Source organism: Lactuca saligna, chromosome 7 (assembly GCF_052625555.1).
Source record: "Lactuca saligna cultivar CGN05327 chromosome 7, ASM5262555v1, whole genome shotgun sequence".
NCBI lineage: Eukaryota > Viridiplantae > Streptophyta > Magnoliopsida > Asterales > Asteraceae > Lactuca > Lactuca saligna.
The window spans coordinates 179,540,383-179,557,779 of NC_136423.1; the positions used below are offsets into that span (position 1 = coordinate 179,540,383).

Consider the following 17,397-nt stretch of genomic DNA (forward strand, 5'->3'; position numbering starts at 1 on the left):
CAATATTATTAACATTCAATAAGGTCTAAAATTTACTTCCTCAAAGCCCAAAGCCTTTTCTTGATAGAATTACGGTCCACAAACTTTGAATTAAGAAATATATGCAACAAGGTGTTACACTCTTAATCCATTATCTCGAGCTTCACTTTTTATAGATAATCCCCTCTTTGTTTCATGTTGTTTAATCACTTCACCTTTCAACCTTATATTGGAAAGATTAGAACAGTAAGTGAATGTGTGTCATTTATTTTCTTATGAAAAATTGCAAAGTTTCCTTTTTAAAAGTTCTAAAGTTTTACATATTTCATTTTGATCATCATTAGAAACAAATTAATAATACGTTAGAGGTTAGAGAGCTAGAGCTTAGAGAAAGAGAGAAAGCACAAGAAATAAGAATAAAAATAAATGAGCTTAGAAAAAGAGAAAAAATAGAAATAAAAAGAGATTAGAAAAAGTGAGAAAGCACAAGCCATAAGAATAGAAATTTAAAACAAAACAAAACAAAAAAAAACCAAAAAAAAACAAAATATTCAAAGAATAACCATGAAGGGTAGAAAAGTAATTTAACTTTATAAATAATGGTAGAAAGAAAAGACATGTGTCGATTCTTTTATCACACGATTCGAGGTTCTTCTTGATGCGAAAGATCGATTACGTGTGTGCAGATTGTAATCACAGAAGTATAGATTTTCTGAAAAAAAAAAAAAAAAAAAAACTTTTTATTAGCGTACCACAGAGCAGTTACACAGCTTTCCCTCGTCTCCGACATCGTCATCTGCCTCCCGCTGAGAAACCCTAAATCTACTTCCTGTAAGTTATCTTCCCTAAAAGTATTCTGAATCTTATCAAGAAACAGTTTCTTGATTGAATCCTCTACTGTTAGTATTTCTATCTTGTATTTGTTGATTAAATTCCCTTCACTAAAAGTAGTTTCAATCCTCTCCTTGCTGTTGTGAAGTTTGAACCAATTGCTCCTATTTCTATTAATGGTATTGATTTCTAGTTAATTTAATAGCACTACAATTATGGACAAGTTGTATACGACTTCTTTCATCTTTCATATACAATAGAATAAGAATCAGAAAACTTAGAATTTTGGGGTGAGAGTAAATAGCTACTTGGTGGGACTAAAGTTTGTTCATAATTAGTTCATGTGAGAAAAGTAGTATGTACGAATATGGCATTGAGCACTGGGTAGAAATTTACAATGGCTATTACCTTATATTTGACTTTAGTTGGTGGCACTAGATAATGGAAGAGGGACAAAATGCTAACATATAATTGAGTTGAAGAAAGTAAAATTGTTAATTATACAAATGCTACTAATCTTAAAGATTACAATTTAACTTTGTAATTAAGATTGGTGCTTGTGACCAGATCTATGTCTTCTTCCTTGATGAAGCAAAAGTTGGATGAATCTTATATCGATGATATCCGAGCTACTGAATTCAAAAGACTAAATGGTAAGTCCTGTTGATAAATGATAATTCATGTATCTTCTTCTGTTGTTATAGAAAGTGGATTGATATTTGTTAAGAGACAGCCACAGGTGCACATATATTGGTTTTCCCATTTCCAGCACAAGGTCACATGCTCCCACTTCTGGACCTAACTCACCGCTTAGCCAAACACGGTTTAACCATAACCATCGTGGTGACCCCAAAAAACCTCCCAATTCTCAACCCACTTCTCTCTTCTTTTTCTAACATCCAACCCCTCGTATTTACCTTCCCACCCCACCCTTCCCTTCCTGAGGGTGTAGAAAACGTGAGAGACATCGGAAACCATGGAAACCTCCCTATCATCAACTCACTCGCAAAACTCCAAGACCCAATCATCCACTGGTTCAACTCCCACTCTAATCCACCTGTTGCCATCATTTCTGATTTCTTTCTCGGATGGACACACCACCTCGCCGACAAGCTACGCATCCCGAGGATCGGGTTCTTTTCCTCCGGTGCTTTCTTGACCTCTACCCTCGACTACATCTGCAACCATATGTCGTTGATTCGTTCTCGTTCTCAGGAAGTCGTCACTTTCCACGATCTCCCGAATTCTCCTACTTTTCCATGGGAGCATCTTCCATCCATAGCTCGATTCTACAAGGAATCGGATCCTGAATGGGAGCTTGTTCTTGATGGTTTTATCATGAATGCATCAAGTTGGGGTTGCGTTGTCAATACCTTTGATGCATTGGAGTCTCCATACATGGAGCATCTCACAAAGATAACGGGTCATGGGAGGGTTTTCGCCGTCGGGCCGGTTACTTTGCTTCCGGATTCGGATCCAACCAAGTCTGGTATTGGTTTCGGGTGTGATGTGTTGAGTTGGCTCGATGACAAACCCGATGGGAGTGTTGTATATGTGTGTTTTGGAAGCCAGAAGTTCTTGACAACCGAGCAAATGGAGGCTTTGGAAATTGGGCTCGAGGAGAGTGGGATTCGTTATGTTTGGGTGGTGAAACCGGAACAGAGTGGCCCGGTTGGAACCGGGTCGGGTAGAGGAAAAGTGATAAAGGGTTGGGCACCACAGGTGTCGATACTGAGTCACCCAGCTGTTGGTGGGTTTCTGAGTCACTGTGGGTGGAACTCGGTTCTTGAAGCTATTGTAGCTGGAGTTATGATATTGGCATGGCCTATGGAAGCTGACCAATATGTTAATGCTAAGTTGTTAGTAGAAGACCTTGGTGCAGCTGTTCGAGTTTGTGAAGGAAATGATACTATACCTGACGCAACCGAGTTGGCTCGGATAATTGCCGAGTCAATGAGTGGGGAGAAAAGTGACAGGAAAATAAAAGCGGAAGAACTGAAATCCAAAGCTATTCAAGCGGTGAAGGATGGTGGGACATCATCTATGGATTTAGATAGGTTTATTAGTGAGTTGTGTAACATTGGGCCAAAAATGAATGTTGCTGACGCTATTTCGGTGTAAGAGATTTCAAATTAAAATTTATAATTCAACGTGTAGTTTTTAACTATTGGTTGGGTTTTTAATTTAAAACTTAGTGAAAAATAAAATATTATATTTGCACTAACATCAATATCACAAACTATTGTTACAGGTTGGAAGTCAAAATCACAAACTATTATTATTTTCATTTAAATATATAAATACTAGAAAAGATTCCCCTTGGTAGTTGGATGGTATAACAATAGGCTGCTTCAAATTTTAGAACCTTAAGCTTATTTGCCTTTCAACTTTAGTCTAAGCAGTAGTAATCGTTTGAATCACGTTAAATAAAGTAATCCTTAAAATTTCTTCCAAAATAAAGAGGCATAAATGTATTCTAAAGAAAGAGAACCATAACTCACATTTGTAATTAATTTGTTAAATTTTGATACGAAAAGTAAAAAGAAAAACCAAAATTTTGATCATCCTTTGGCAATGCACCATTTATGTGTTCTTCCTTGAATTTGATTTCCAACAACTGTAGCAAGTATGGCTATCAATAGCATCGGGACTCTCAAATTGTCTAAACAAATTAAAACCAACTATCAATTAGCCATATATCAAAGTTTAAATAACTTACCTTGCACATAAATATAGAAGCCAATTTTGTAGTATTTTTAAATGATATCATGATAAATAAGCACCTTGCTCATCCTTTGGCAATGCAGCATTTATGTGTTCTTCCTTGAATTTGATTTCCAACAACTGTAGCAAGTATGGCTATCAATAGCATGGGGACCCTCAAATTGTCTAAACAAATTAAAACCAACTATCAATTAGCCATATATCAAAGTTTAAATAACTTACCTTGCACATAAATATAGAAGCCAATTTTGTAGTATTTTTAAATGATATCATGATAAATAAGCACCTTGCTTCATATATCTAAGAATCAAGGAGGGTTAAACAAAGGATGTAAAATCTGCAAGAAGAAAAAATATATTTCCTAAATGAACTTACAAAAGTACATTGTTATTTTTCTTAAATTTAGCCTTGAAAAGAAATAAAGATCAACAAACCTGGATAGCCAACTGAGAAAAATATTCAAAATCAGCAAACATGTAAAAGTAAAAAAAAAAAATTATATTAAAAATCGAAACTTTATACAAAAAGAGCACATTTTTGAATTTATATAAACAAACGCTTACATGCACTGCATGATAAGTCCCCTTAAAGATTTTCAACCTCATTCATATGTTCATTATTTGTGTTTGCCCTCTTTTTTCTGGTTTAAATACGCTACATATGTATCATAATCAGTAAATATGTAATGAGAATGGGCCAACAATGACTCATTAAATTCTGTTGATGACAACAAATAGAAGAACCCCATTCCCGGTCAACCAACAGAAAACCAAAGCAAAGGTAAGGGGTAAAATGGTCAAATTTAGACCAAACTGCACATCAAACACACACACAATAAATAGTGAAAAGCATATTGTGTGTAAAACAAATCATCAATTCTACAAATATACAATGAGTATGAAAAACGCAAACCTTTTTTGTCAATTTGTTTAGATCCATCTTTAGTAGCCTTGGAATATGATCTTTCAACAATCAATTAGCCTCTTAACACTCCACACTTCTCAAACCTTCATCTCCTTCCATCTTTTTATCACTGAAAAAAAACCCACATCACATTTTAATGATATCACAGATGTGAGAGAGCAGATTTTTTCTTTTTTCACAAAACACCTTGAAAAAAATACTATTGAAAGGTAAGCAATTGTACTTTGTGTATTACAAAATACTGACTGGTGTCAGTCATCTGAGATATTATATCGGATGACTGGTGCTCAGATGACTGGCTGACTCATAGCCAGTCATCTGATACCCGCATAAGTTCCAAGTAACGTTAGACCATATTTACCGGTTAGGCAATATCGAAATGCATAAGAATAGAACCCCACATAATTTGATTCTTTCTTATTTAACAAAACTTAAAGAAAATGAAAGAGAAAAGTATGGTAAAATAGTAAAATATCTCGTTGTCTAGATCAGGAAGTGCCTTTTTTTAACTTAACTATGGTATTACTCTGTAATGCTTTAAGCCCTTTTTGCCATTCATCCTATAAAGAATAGAAATTTATGAAGTTTTTTGTAACGACCCGTTCCCGGTATGTTGATTTATTGGTAATTATAGTGAGTTTTTCAAGAGGGACTCGGCGAGTTCTAGCCTGACTCGCCGAGTAGGGTCGCGCCTGAGGGCACGCGTGAGCCGGGGACTCGGCGAGTCCATATCCCTGACTCGGCGAGTCCATCTGTCTGGGTGAAACCCTAAAATCCCCGGGTTGCCCACTATTTATACCACCTTATAGCCCCCATCCTCGCCTCCCTCACCCTGAGAACGCAGTGTTAGAACCCTAAACCTCCCTTGAAGAGCTTATATGTGTTTTGGTGCCATTTTGTGAAGGTGTGAAGAAGGAGAAGAAGGAAGAAGCAAGGAGAAGTGTTGTAGTGCAAAGATCCAAGGCCAAATCAGAGCTAATTGAGGTATTTTCGGAGTTCCATCTTGTTATATGCTTTAAACTTCCATTAGAGCTCTCCTAAGAGCTAGTTGATGCTTGTTCCAAGCCTTACACTTGCATGAACGTCTTATTAAGTCGAAATAGCTATGGATCTGAATGTTGGGGTGTTGTAGAGCCCAGATCTACTGTCTTTTTGGAGTTATATTGCATGATAACCATAGATCTACCCATTTTATGCACCTTTTAGCCTTATTTCCCTTATTCATGAGGTTGTGCACGTAAAGTTGGAAACTTTACGTGGTAAATCAGCTTATTGGACTCAGATCTATCAATTGTATGCATTGGATTCAAACAAAATCGAGTAAAAATCAGTTGCATGGCGGCAACTCGGCGAGTCGGAAGAACGACTCGACGAGTTGGGTCGCGAGTCCCGAGTTCTTCAGTTTTATCAGTGTCGAGTGTACGAGGTGAGTTAGAGAGTGGACTCAACGAGTTGAGGGTGAACTCAGTGATGGAGGGACTCGTCGAGTCTGTTCATACGACTCGGCGAGTCGGATGAAGATTGTCTGAGTTCTTGGATCAAGAGGGTACTCGTCGAGTCGATGCCAGACTCGACGAGTAGCAGTGAGTAAAAGTGAAAAGTGAGAGTAGGACTCGGCGAGTTGGGTGGCCCAACTCGGCGAGTCAGCCCAAAGGAGAGTTGACTTTGACCGAGGGTAAAAGAGTCATTTTACCCCAAGCGCAGTGTTTAGTATTTGATTGAGTGTGTTTATGGACTTGTAGCCGAGGAGATTCAGGAGCAGCCGCCGTTAGCTTTCCGAGCCACACACTCAGCAGCCAGCTTACGAGGTGAGTTTCCTTCCAGTAGGAACGGGTCTAAGGCCACAATGCCGGCCCGTTCAGTTAGCAGTAGTTTCCGGACTTAGGTCCGATGCAGTAGTTAGTATGTTCGATGCCTTTGTGGTTCGAACAGGATTTGTGTGCAATGTTTTATGTGTTAAGTATTATGTGTTCCGGGCCACGGCCCGATGTAGCATGTCGTATATGTGTTATGCTAGTTGATGTGTTATGCTATGCCATGTTCAGTCAGTCGGTTCCGGACTTCGGTCCGATGCAGTTAGTTCCGGACTTCGGTCCGATGCAGGGGAGAAGGTCCCAGTCAGTTCCGGACTTCGGTCCGATGCAGTCAGTTCCGGACTTCGGTCCGATGCAGGGGACAAGGTCCCAGTCAGTTCCGGACTTCGGTCCGATGCAGTTAGTTCCGCACTTCGGTCCGATGCAGGGGACAAGGTCCCAGACAGTTCCGGACTTCGGTCCGATGCAGTTCCGGGCTTCGGCCCGATGCAGTGGGCAAGGCCCAATATGTGTTTATGTGTTATTGTATGGTATGTGGTAGTTTGGGGGAGCTCACTAAGCTTCGTGCTTACAGTTTCAGTTTGGTTTCAGGTACTTCCGCAAGCAAAGGGAAGAGCTCGGGGTGACAGCATCGCACACACCACAGCATAGCTTTTATCCTGGGGATGTCTTTTGATGTTTTGGATTGATGTTGTATGATACAGTTTTCCGCACAATATTTTATTATGTTTTGGGGATACATCGCCTGTGTTTTATGTTATGATACTTATATTATGGGTTTGATTATATTGAAAAACGAAAATTTTTGGGTCATGTTTTTGGGTCGTTTCATTTTTATTCATCATGTTACTAATTAGGTTAAAAAGGTTGGTTTTTTTATTACCAGGGTGAAGTATCCCTGCTTTTCATCTTGCATTTTCCTGGAAATTATAGAGAAATCAATAATGGAAGTGATAAAAGATGTGATAAAATGAAGTAATGGATGCAATGGGAACTTACCAAGCAAGCATCAATATGCAGACATCTGTGTGTTCAACTTTTAAGTCAGAACAAAGATATTCTATTCCTTCTGGGCTGTTTATATAAACATGAATGTATTAGAGATGAAGATGAAGAAGAAGAAGAAACTAAGACTTGATGCAGAATCTAGTAATCTACTGCAACAAATTCAATCACCAAAAGAAATAGATAGATAGCACTTACTCAATCATACCAGAAGACTCATTTGCATATGAATAGTATAGCTGATCAATACGCTCTAGTTCCTTGGATGCAGCTTTACCTGAAGCTGAAGCGAAAGGTTAATTCTACAAGTGAAAGTAGGCAGTTATCTGAATCTGATTAGTAGTATGTATATTGTGATAAACTTGCAGTTTTAGCAATAGATTTAGCTTAAATCAGATGACTTTGATCAAAATCTCAACAGATGAACGACTTTATATTTCATGAGTGATTGAGTGTTGTTATTTATCATGTCAGAATCCACATATGAACGATTGAACACGGAGTTACTGGTTCAAGAACAACACATGGAATTCGGGACAATCAAAAGGGAATTTTGTAACTCTCTTGTGAGAACTTAACATGATCGGTGAAAGTTGTTTTTGTGTATCTATTCATCACCGTCTTTAGAGTAAATTGAAAGTTAATAATCCGAGAACATAGCTCGATTAAGATTAATTTATACGGCTATGGACCAACTTGATAACATGTATAGAATTATGGTCGTAATTTGCCTCTGAAGTCAGCTACCGGCTAAAAGTTGAAAAAACAGTAATCCATGGGCCTTGATTTTACTTCAAATCGAACGAAATCATCAAACTAAAGCAAAAACTAACCTACTTATAGTGAAATTGAAATCGAGAAACAAAAAATTGATTGCATACCAGAGCGGAATAGATCCATGGCAGAAGAATTAGATGATGTTGTTTAATTAGTTGGGCCTTTCTTCGACGCAGCCCGACGTATCTTGAATAAATTCTTTAGAAAACGAATTTCGAAGAATCATGGCAGAAGAGTGCTGGAACTGGCCCTATTGCGCAGCTCTTGTTTGAGTCCAACCGTTGTAGGGACGGATCTTTTACTTGAAGGATTATCTGATCCTCATCACATGTGATGGTGTTTAGGTGGTGGCTAGCTGGCATTATGAGGAGACCTACAGCAGCTGAGGACCAGTCGTGTTGAGCTTGAGGTTTCTCTAGGGCAAGCCTAGGATGAGAGTAGCAGAGAATGGCAGTAGTAGAAGTGACTTGGTGGAGTCAAGGCAGTTCTTGAGGAAAGTACGGATAGATGTGGAAGGTAGTAGGGGCCCATACTACTGAAAGCAGAGGATCCGTACTCGAATCAAGGAAGGCCAAGACAAGACCAGGAAGCTAGTAGTGGTATCATGATCCCTTGAGATATTTCAATGTTCTGATGTTGTTATGATATGTTTCAGAATGGTAGTTTTGCATCCGAGGCCAGCAGCCGGCAGTTCAGATGCCGGAGGGGGATCAGGATCGGGATCAGGCCCGGAGGCCGGGCAGATGGATGAGCAGACTAGGGAGTTCCTCTCTTCTGAGGTTACCCGCATCATACTAGAGCAGACTCCTGTGATCTTCGGTTCGATCAAGGAGGGTATTTTAGAGCTGATGGATGAGAGATTGAGTACTTTCCGCGCTGAGATGGCAGCCGTGATGGGGTCGCGCACACTTACGTTCAGGGAGTTCAGGGCATGCGGGGCTCCAGACTATCATGGGGCGCGGGACCCCATAGCGAGTACCAGATGGTTGGTGGATGTGGCCAACGCTTTCCGCACTAGCAGGTGTCCCGAGGGGGACAAGGTCAGATTGGCGTCCTGTCTTCTGAAGGACAGGGCACGGGATTGGTGGGAGGAGGTCGGACATGCCATCGGGGATGATGCGGCATTGGATGCCATGACCTGGGCTGACTTCTCTACCAGGTTCAGGGCGGAGTTTGCACCGGTCATTGAGGTGCAGCAGTTAGCTAGGGAGTTTCAGGACCTTACCCAGACTACAGAGACAGTGGCGGAGATCACCGCCAAGTTCAGCGAGAGGGCCCTTCTTGTTCCTCAGTATGCAGCCGATGAGGAGATGAAGAAGGCCCGTTATCATGAGATGTTGCGGAGTGACATCCGCATGTTTGTGAGCCGGTCCAGTTGTAAAACGCTGGACAACATGATTGCCAGAGCTAGAGAGAGGGAGATTGATCTCGAGATGGAGAAGAAGAGGAAACCGGAGGCGGTTTCGGGTTCAGGCAGTGTGGGCAAAAAGCCCAAGGTTTCAGATCACAGGCCTAGGAGTCAGCAGAGCCACGGTCGGTGTGGCAAGTGTGGGAGATTGCACGAGGGGGCGTGCAAGGCAGGGAGTTTCGGCTGCTACAAGTGCGGTCGGACTGGGCATTTGAGTAGGGATTGTACGACCCCTGCTACTACGGTTACAGCATCAGATCTGATTTGCTTTCAGTGCAATCAAAGGGGACATAAAAGGTCCCAGTGTCCCAGTTTAGCTGCAGCAGGGAAGGTGGTTGCACCTGCCCCTGCCACCTTGAGGATTACGGATGGTCGGCAGGGCCGATCTGATGCGCCAGTGGCGAAGAGCAGGGCATTTCAGATGACAGCAGAGGAGGCGCGAGCGACTCCTGATGTGGTGACGGGTATGTATCTTTCCTCCATCTCTTAATTGTTATAATATCGTTTGAATATTACTTGATGATATGTTTTATTTAGGGTCGTTCTCGGTGAACGGCATCCCTGCTTTGGTATTGTTCGATTCGGGGGCTACCCGATCATTTGTATCGCTTGCGCTTAGCAAGAGATTTAGCAGAGCTCCAGGGGAGCTGGATTGTCCATTAGAGGTTGAGATAGCAGATGATAGGACCGTGAGGGTTGGCAGAGTACATAGAGGGTGTTCCCTTCAGATATTTGATGAGCAGTTTTTAGTGGACCTGGTTCCTATTCCCCTGCGTGGGAATAAAGTTATTGTGGGCATGGATTGGCTGAGCCCCAATGGGGCGGTGATTGATTGTGAGCTTCAGCTAGTGAGGGTTCGCACTCCCAGTGGGGGAGAGATAGTGATTCAGGGCGAGAGGCCCCAGCGAGGACCGATCTTTTGTTCCGCCGCAAGGGCGAGGCGCTATGTTCAGCAGGGTTGCGTCAGTTTTGTAGCTTACGTCTTGGATGCCCGGGAGAAGGGCAAGACGACGATTGATGATGTTCCTATTGTTCGTGACTACCCGGATGTGTTTCCCGAGGATTTGCCGGGGATACCTCCAGAGAGGCAGGTTGAGTTCAGGATCGACCTAGTTCCTGGTGCGGCTCCGATAGCCAAAGCACTGTATCGACTTGCTCCCCCTGAGATGCAGGAGTTGTCTACACAGCTTCAGGAGCTGTTAGACAAGGGTTTCATTCGGCCGAGCAGTTCGCCTTGGGGAGCGCCGATCTTATTTGTGAGGAAGAAGGATGGGTCGCATCGTATGTGCATTGATTATCGGGAGTTGAACAAAGTAACAGTGAAGAACCGTTACCCACTTCCGAGGATAGACGACTTGTTTGATCAGCTTCAGGGAGCGTCTTGGTTCTCCAAGATCGATCTACGCTCCGGTTATCATCAGATGAGGGTTAGAGATGAGGATGTACAGAAGACTGCTTTCAGGACCCGGTATGGTCATTATGAGTTCGTGGTGATGCCATTTGGGCTCACCAATGCCCCAGCCGCGTTCATAGATCTCATGAACCGCGTGTGCAGACCGATGCTGGATCGGTCGGTGATTGTGTTTATAGATGACATCTTGGTGTATTCCAAGACGCAGGGGCAGCACGAGGAGCACCTGCGGGAGGTGTTAGAGACTTTGAGGAGGGAGAGACTTTTCGCAAAGTTCTCCAAGTGTGAGTTCTGGTTGCGCGAGGTGCAGTTTCTTGGTCATCTCGTCAACCAGAAGGGTATTTTGGTAGATCCGGCCAAGATTGAGGTCGTGATGCAGTGGGAGGTCCCGAGGTCACCATCTGAGATTCGGAGCTTCCTGGGGCTGGTAGGGTATTATCGGAGATTTATTCAGGACTTCTCCAAGATAGCAGTGCCGCTCACCCGGCTAACCAAGAAGTCGGTGGTTTTTCGTTGGGGGCCTGAGCAGCAGGCGGCGTTCGAGACTCTCAGGCAGAGATTGTGCGAGGCTCCGATCCTTACCTTGCCAGAAGGAGTAGAGGATTTTGTAGTCTATTGTGATGCATCGATCACAGGTATGGGAGCAGTATTGATGCAGCGAGGCCATGTAGTAGCTTATGCCTCGAGACAGTTGAAGCCTCACGAGGCTAATTATCCTACCCACGATTTGGAGCTGGGGGCAGTTGTGTTTGCCCTCAAGATTTGGAGACATTACCTTTATGGGGTCCGCTGTACTATTTACACGGATCACAAGAGTTTGCGATATCTTATGGATCAGCCGAGTTTGAACATGAGACAGAGGAGATGGTTAGACGTGCTGAAGGACTATGACTGTGAGATCCTTTATCATCCAGGGAAGGCCAATGTGGTGGCCGACGCCCTGAGCCGCAAGGTGTCGACGACCCCTATCAGAGATCTGTGTATGAGGATGACAGTGATCACTTCGTTGTTGGAGCGGACCAAGGAGGCTCAGATGGAGGGCCTCAAGGAGGAGAGGCAGAAGTGCGAGAGGATAGTGGGCCGAGTAGCTTCGTTTGATTACGACAGTCGGGGTTTGTTGACGCTTCATGGTAGGGTGTGGGTACCGTATTGGGGTGGGGTACGGCAAGTATTGATGGACGAGGCTCATAAGTCTCGATTTTCTATCCACCCAGGAGCGACGAAGATGTATCGAGATCTTCGACCTGATTATTGGTGGCCCTGCATGAAGCGAGATGTCGCTTGGTATGTGGAGAGATGTTTGACCTGTCGGAAGGTCAAGGCGGAGCACCAGAGACCTCACGGCAAGATGCAGCCGTTAGACATTCCCGTGTGGAAATGGGAGGATATCACCATGGATTTTGTCACCAAACTCCCCAGAACCGCACGCGGGGTGGACTCGATATGGGTAGTAGTGGATCGGTTGACGAAGAGTGCCCATTTTATTCCGATTCAGGAGAGTATATCGGCGGAAAAGTTAGCCGATATCTATGTGCGAGAGATTGTGGCACGTCATGGAGTGCCGGTATCGGTGGTGTCGGACCGAGATGTTCGTTTCACGTCCAGATTCTGGAAGCGGTTCCACGACGAGATGGGTACTCGTCTCCATTTCAGCACCGCTTTTCATCCTCAGACTGACGGGCAGAGCGAGAGGACGATTCAGACTCTCGAGGACATGCTTAGGGCATGTGTTTTAGATTTTGGGGGCAGTTGGGATACGTATCTTCCGTTAGCGGAATTCTCGTATAACAACAGTTATCATGCGAGCATTGATCGACCTCCTTTTGAGATGTTATATGGCAGGAAGTGCAGGACCCCGATTTGTTGGGGCGAGGTCGGTCAGCGAGTCATCGGGAGCACCGAAGTGGTGCTCAAGACGACTGAGTTGATCCAGCAGGTCCGTAGTAGGCTGCAGACTGCGCAGAGTCGGCAGAAGAGCTACGCCGACAGGAGGCGTTCGGACTTGGAGTTCCAGGTGGGCGACATGGTTCTTCTGAAAGTCTCACCTTGGAAAGGTGTCATTAGGTTCCGGAAGAGGGGCAAATTGGGCCCCAGATTTATTGGTCCTTTCAGGGTTTTGGCCCGGGTGGGTCGGGTTGCTTATCGGTTAGATCTCCCTGAGGAGCTTAGTCAGATACACAACACCTTCCACGTGTCGCAGTTAAGGAAGTGTTTGGTGGATGAGACGGCAGTCGTTCCCTTAGAGGATATCCAGGTTGATAGCGGCCTGAATTATATCGAGAGACCGGTCGCGATTCTGGAACGGAAGACCAAGACCTTGAGGAACAAGGTAATTCAGCTAGTAAAGGTGCAGTGGCAGCACCGGAAGGGGTCTGAGTGAACGTGGGAGGCTGAAGAGGAAATGAGAGCGCACTACCCGGAGTTATTTGCAGATCCAGCCGTAGCAGACTTCGAGGACGAAGTCTGAGACAAGTGGGGGAGAATTGTAACGACCCGTTCCCGGTATGTTGATTTATTGGTAATTATAGTGAGTTTTTCAAGAGGGACTCGGCGAGTTCTAGCCTGACTCGCCGAGTAGGGTCGCGCCTGAGGGCACGCGTGAGCCGGGGACTCGGCGAGTCCATATCCCTGACTCGGCGAGTCCATCTGTCTGGGTGAAACCCTAAAATCCCCGGGTTGCCCACTATTTATACCACCTTATAGCCCCCATCCTCGCCTCCCTCACCCTGAGAACGCAGTGTTAGAACCCTAAACCTCCCTTGAAGAGCTTATATGTGTTTTGGTGCCATTTTGTGAAGGTGTGAAGAAGGAGAAGAAGGAAGAAGCAAGGAGAAGTGTTGTAGTGCAAAGATCCAAGGCCAAATCAGAGCTAATTGAGGTATTTTCGGAGTTCCATCTTGTTATATGCTTTAAACTTCCATTAGAGCTCTCCTAAGAGCTAGTTGATGCTTGTTCCAAGCCTTACACTTGCATGAACGTCTTATTAAGTCGAAATAGCTATGGATCTGAATGTTGGGGTGTTGTAGAGCCCAGATCTACTGTCTTTTTGGAGTTATATTGCATGATAACCATAGATCTACCCTTTTTATGCACCTTTTAGCCTTATTTCCCTTATTCATGAGGTTGTGCACGTAAAGTTGGAAACTTTACGTGGTAAATCAGCTTATTGGACTCAGATCTATCAATTGTATGCATTGGATTCAAACAAAATCGAGTAAAAATCAGTTGCATGGCGGCAACTCGGCGAGTCGGAAGAACGACTCGACGAGTTGGGTCGCGAGTCCCGAGTTCTTCAGTTTTATCAGTGTCGAGTGTACGAGGTGAGTTAGAGAGTGGACTCAGCGAGTTGAGGGTGAACTCAGTGATGGAGGGACTCGTCGAGTCTGTTCATACGACTCGGCGAGTCGGATGAAGATTGTCTGAGTTCTTGGATCAAGAGGGTACTCGTCGAGTCGATGCCAGACTCGACGAGTAGCAGTGAGTAAAAGTGAAAAGTGAGAGTAGGACTCGGCGAGTTGGGTGGCCCAACTCGGCGAGTCAGCCCAAAGGAGAGTTGACTTTGACCGAGGGTAAAAGAGTCATTTTACCCCAAGCGCAGTGTTTAGTATTTGATTGAGTGTGTTTATGGACTTGTAGCCGAGGAGATTCAGGAGCAGCCGCCGTTAGCTTTCCGAGCCACACACTCAGCAGCCAGCTTACGAGGTGAGTTTCCTTCCAGTAGGAACGGGTCTAAAGCCACAATGCCGGCCCGTTCAGTTAGCAGTAGTTTCCGGACTTAGGTCCGATGCAGTAGTTAGTATGTTCGATGCCTTTGTGGTTCGAACAGGATTTGTGTGCAATGTTTTATGTGTTAAGTATTATGTGTTCCGGGCCACGGCCCGATGTAGCATGTCGTATATGTGTTATGCTAGTTGATGTGTTATGCTATGCCATGTTCAGTCAGTCGGTTCCGGACTTCGGTCCGATGCAGTTAGTTCCGGACTTCGGTCCGATGCAGGGGACAAGGTCCCAGTCAGTTTCGGACTTCGGTCCGATGCAGTCAGTTCCGAACTTCGGTCCGATGCAGGGGACAAGGTCCCAGTCAGTTCCGGACTTCGGTCCGATGCAGTTAGTTCCGCACTTCGGTCCGATGCAGGGGACAAGGTCCCAGACAGTTCCGGACTTCGGTCCGATGCAGTTCCGGGCTTCGGCCCGATGCAGTGGGCAAGGCCCAATATGTGTTTATGTGTTATTGTATGGTATGTGGTAGTTTGGGGGAGCTCACTAAGCTTCGTGCTTACAGTTTCAGTTTGGTTTCAGGTACTTCCGCAAGCAAAGGGAAGAGCTCGGGGTGACAGCATCGCACACACCACAGCATAGCTTTTATCCTGGGGATGTCTTTTGATGTTTTGGATTGATGTTGTATGATACAGTTTTCCGCACAATATTTTATTATGTTTTGGGGATACATCGCCTATGTTTTATGTTATGATACTTATATTATGGGTTTGATTATATTGAAAAACGAAAATTTTTGGGTCATGTTTTTGGGTCGTTTCATTTTTATTCATCATGTTACTAATTAGGTTAAAAAGGTTGGTTTTTTTATTACCAGGGTGAAGTATCCCTGCTTTTCATCTTGCATTTTCCTGGAAATTATAGAGAAATCAATAATGGAAGTGATAAAAGATGTGATAAAATGAAGTAATGGATGCAATGGGAACTTACCAAGCAAGCATCAATATGCAGACATCTGTGTGTTCAACTTTTAAGTCAGAACAAAGATATTCTATTCCTTCTGGGCTGTTTATATAAACATGAATGTATTAGAGATGAAGATGAAGAAGAAGAAGAAACTAAGACTTGATGCAGAATCTAGTAATCTACTGCAACAAATTCAATCACCAAAAGAAATAGATAGATAGCACTTACTCAATCATACCAGAAGACTCATTTGCATATGAATAGTATAGCTGATCAATACGCTCTAGTTCCTTGGATGCAGCTTTACCTGAAGCTGAAGCGAAAGGTTAACTCTACAAGTGAAAGTAGGCAGTTATCTGAATCTGATTAGTAGTATGTATATTGTGATAAACTTGCAGTTTTAGCAATAGATTTAGCTTAAATCAGATGACTTTGATCAAAATCTCAATAGATGAACGGCTTTATATTTCATGAGTGATTGAGTGTTGTTATTTATCATGTCAGAATCCACATATGAACGATTGAACACGGAGTTACTGGTTCAAGAACAGCACATGGAATTCGGGACAATCAAAAGGGAATTTTGTAACTCTCTTGTGAGAACTTAACATGATCGGTGAAAGTTGTTTTTGTGTATCTATTCATCACCGTCTTTAGAGTAAATTGAAAGTTAATAATCCGAGAACATAGATCGATTAAGATTAATTTATACGGCTATGGACCAACTTGATAACATGTATAGAATTATGGTCGTAATTTGCCTCTGAAGTCAGCTACCGGCTAAAAGTTGAAAAAACAGTAATCCATGGGCCTTGATTTTACTTCAAATCGAACGAAATCATCAAACTAAAGCAAAAACTAACCTACTTATAGTGAAATTGAAATCGAGAAACAAAAAATTGATTGCATACCAGAGCGGAATAGATCCATGGCAGAAGAATTAGATGATGTTGTTTAATTAGTTGGGCCTTTCTTCGACGCAGCCCGACGTATCTTGAATAAATTCTTTAGAAAACGAATTTCGAAGAATCGGGACAAAAATCAATGGTGATGATGGTGATGGTGTTGATAATGAAAGCCCTAATTTTGAGAAAACAGTAATCGGGGAACGGGGACTTTTTCTGGGTGTAGGGCTTACAAAACCGAATAGGAATCTTGATTCTTTTGAAGAATCAAACCAATTTTACAGAATCAGAGTAGAGAGAGAAAGAAAGAAGAATAAGAAGAAAACCATCTGAAGACCACAACACCTCCAGCCAGTACCACCGACAACCAACGTTGTCACACGACCAAGAGCTGCCCCTCTCGAACTAAAGCTGAGAAATCCATTGTGGTCTGTTGAAGCGGACAATCGATGAGCGATGGCGTTGGAAGGTGATGATTGTTTCTGATTGAAGGTGAACCGGCGGAGATAAGTGAGGAAGAAACTGGATTTGTGTCTGGTGTTAGAGACGGAAGCGGGAAGCAAAATGAAGGAGAGGTTATAGAATGGGAAGCGGTGGGGAACATCGATGAAAGTGTGTACGGGCGGTGGATCGTTTGAGGAGATAACACTTGGCCATGACGTGTAATCCACTATGCAGTATAATTATCAAAAAGAAAAAAAAAAGCAGCCAATCAACGGAAAAGAAATAAAAAAAATATAAAATAAAATAAAATATAAAAAAGTGGTCCAATAAGATTAAGGAAATGATCAATTGGGAACATATTTTTAATATAATTATATAATTATTCGGTCGCTTCAAGAGGTTAATTTATAATAATATTTTAAATAATAAAATCTATATATATTAAGCAAATTAATTAAATCAAAGACATAATAAGTGATACAATTATAAAAA

The 17,397-nt window shown here is 43.0% G+C and overlaps 2 protein-coding genes and 1 long non-coding RNA gene across 8 annotated transcripts; 2 read left to right on the plus strand and 1 right to left on the minus strand.

Moving 5' to 3' along the window:
- The first annotated feature begins 641 nt into the window (after nucleotides 1–641).
- LOC145005179 (UDP-glycosyltransferase 89A2-like) lies at nucleotides 642–2,977 on the plus strand. The gene is made up of 3 exons (XM_078964229.1): nucleotides 642–810; nucleotides 1,378–1,463; nucleotides 1,544–2,977. The coding sequence occupies exons 2-3, from the start codon at nucleotides 1,382–1,384 to the stop codon at nucleotides 2,929–2,931; spliced, it is 1,470 nt and encodes a 489-aa protein (XP_078820355.1). The 5' UTR covers nucleotides 642–810; nucleotides 1,378–1,381; the 3' UTR covers nucleotides 2,932–2,977.
- Nucleotides 2,978–3,134: 157 nt separating this feature from the next.
- On the minus strand, nucleotides 3,135–17,040 carry LOC145005180 (uncharacterized). Of its 6 annotated transcripts, XM_078964232.1 has the most exons (11): nucleotides 16,468–17,040; nucleotides 15,785–15,869; nucleotides 15,581–15,655; nucleotides 15,465–15,501; nucleotides 7,476–7,560; nucleotides 7,272–7,346; nucleotides 7,156–7,192; nucleotides 3,969–4,567; nucleotides 3,821–3,871; nucleotides 3,594–3,699; nucleotides 3,135–3,472 (listed from the first exon to the last, which is right to left on the minus strand). In XM_078964232.1, exons 1-5 carry the CDS (start codon nucleotides 16,484–16,486, stop codon nucleotides 7,531–7,533), a joined length of 246 nt encoding a protein of 81 aa, XP_078820358.1. In that variant the 5' UTR covers nucleotides 16,487–17,040; the 3' UTR covers nucleotides 3,135–3,472; nucleotides 3,594–3,699; nucleotides 3,821–3,871; nucleotides 3,969–4,567; nucleotides 7,156–7,192; nucleotides 7,272–7,346; nucleotides 7,476–7,530. The 6 variants fall into 6 exon arrangements, 5 of the variants coding, with proteins under 5 accessions (XP_078820358.1, XP_078820359.1, XP_078820357.1 ...); XM_078964233.1 differs by having other exon boundaries at nucleotides 3,594–4,346; nucleotides 4,447–4,567; XM_078964231.1 differs by having other exon boundaries at nucleotides 3,821–4,567.
- LOC145005182 (uncharacterized) lies at nucleotides 13,417–15,943 on the plus strand. Its single transcript, XR_013662518.1, has 3 exons — nucleotides 13,417–13,751; nucleotides 14,510–14,575; nucleotides 15,173–15,943. It is a non-coding gene; the product is annotated as an uncharacterized LOC145005182 (long non-coding RNA).
- Nucleotides 17,041–17,397: the final 357 nt, after the last annotated feature.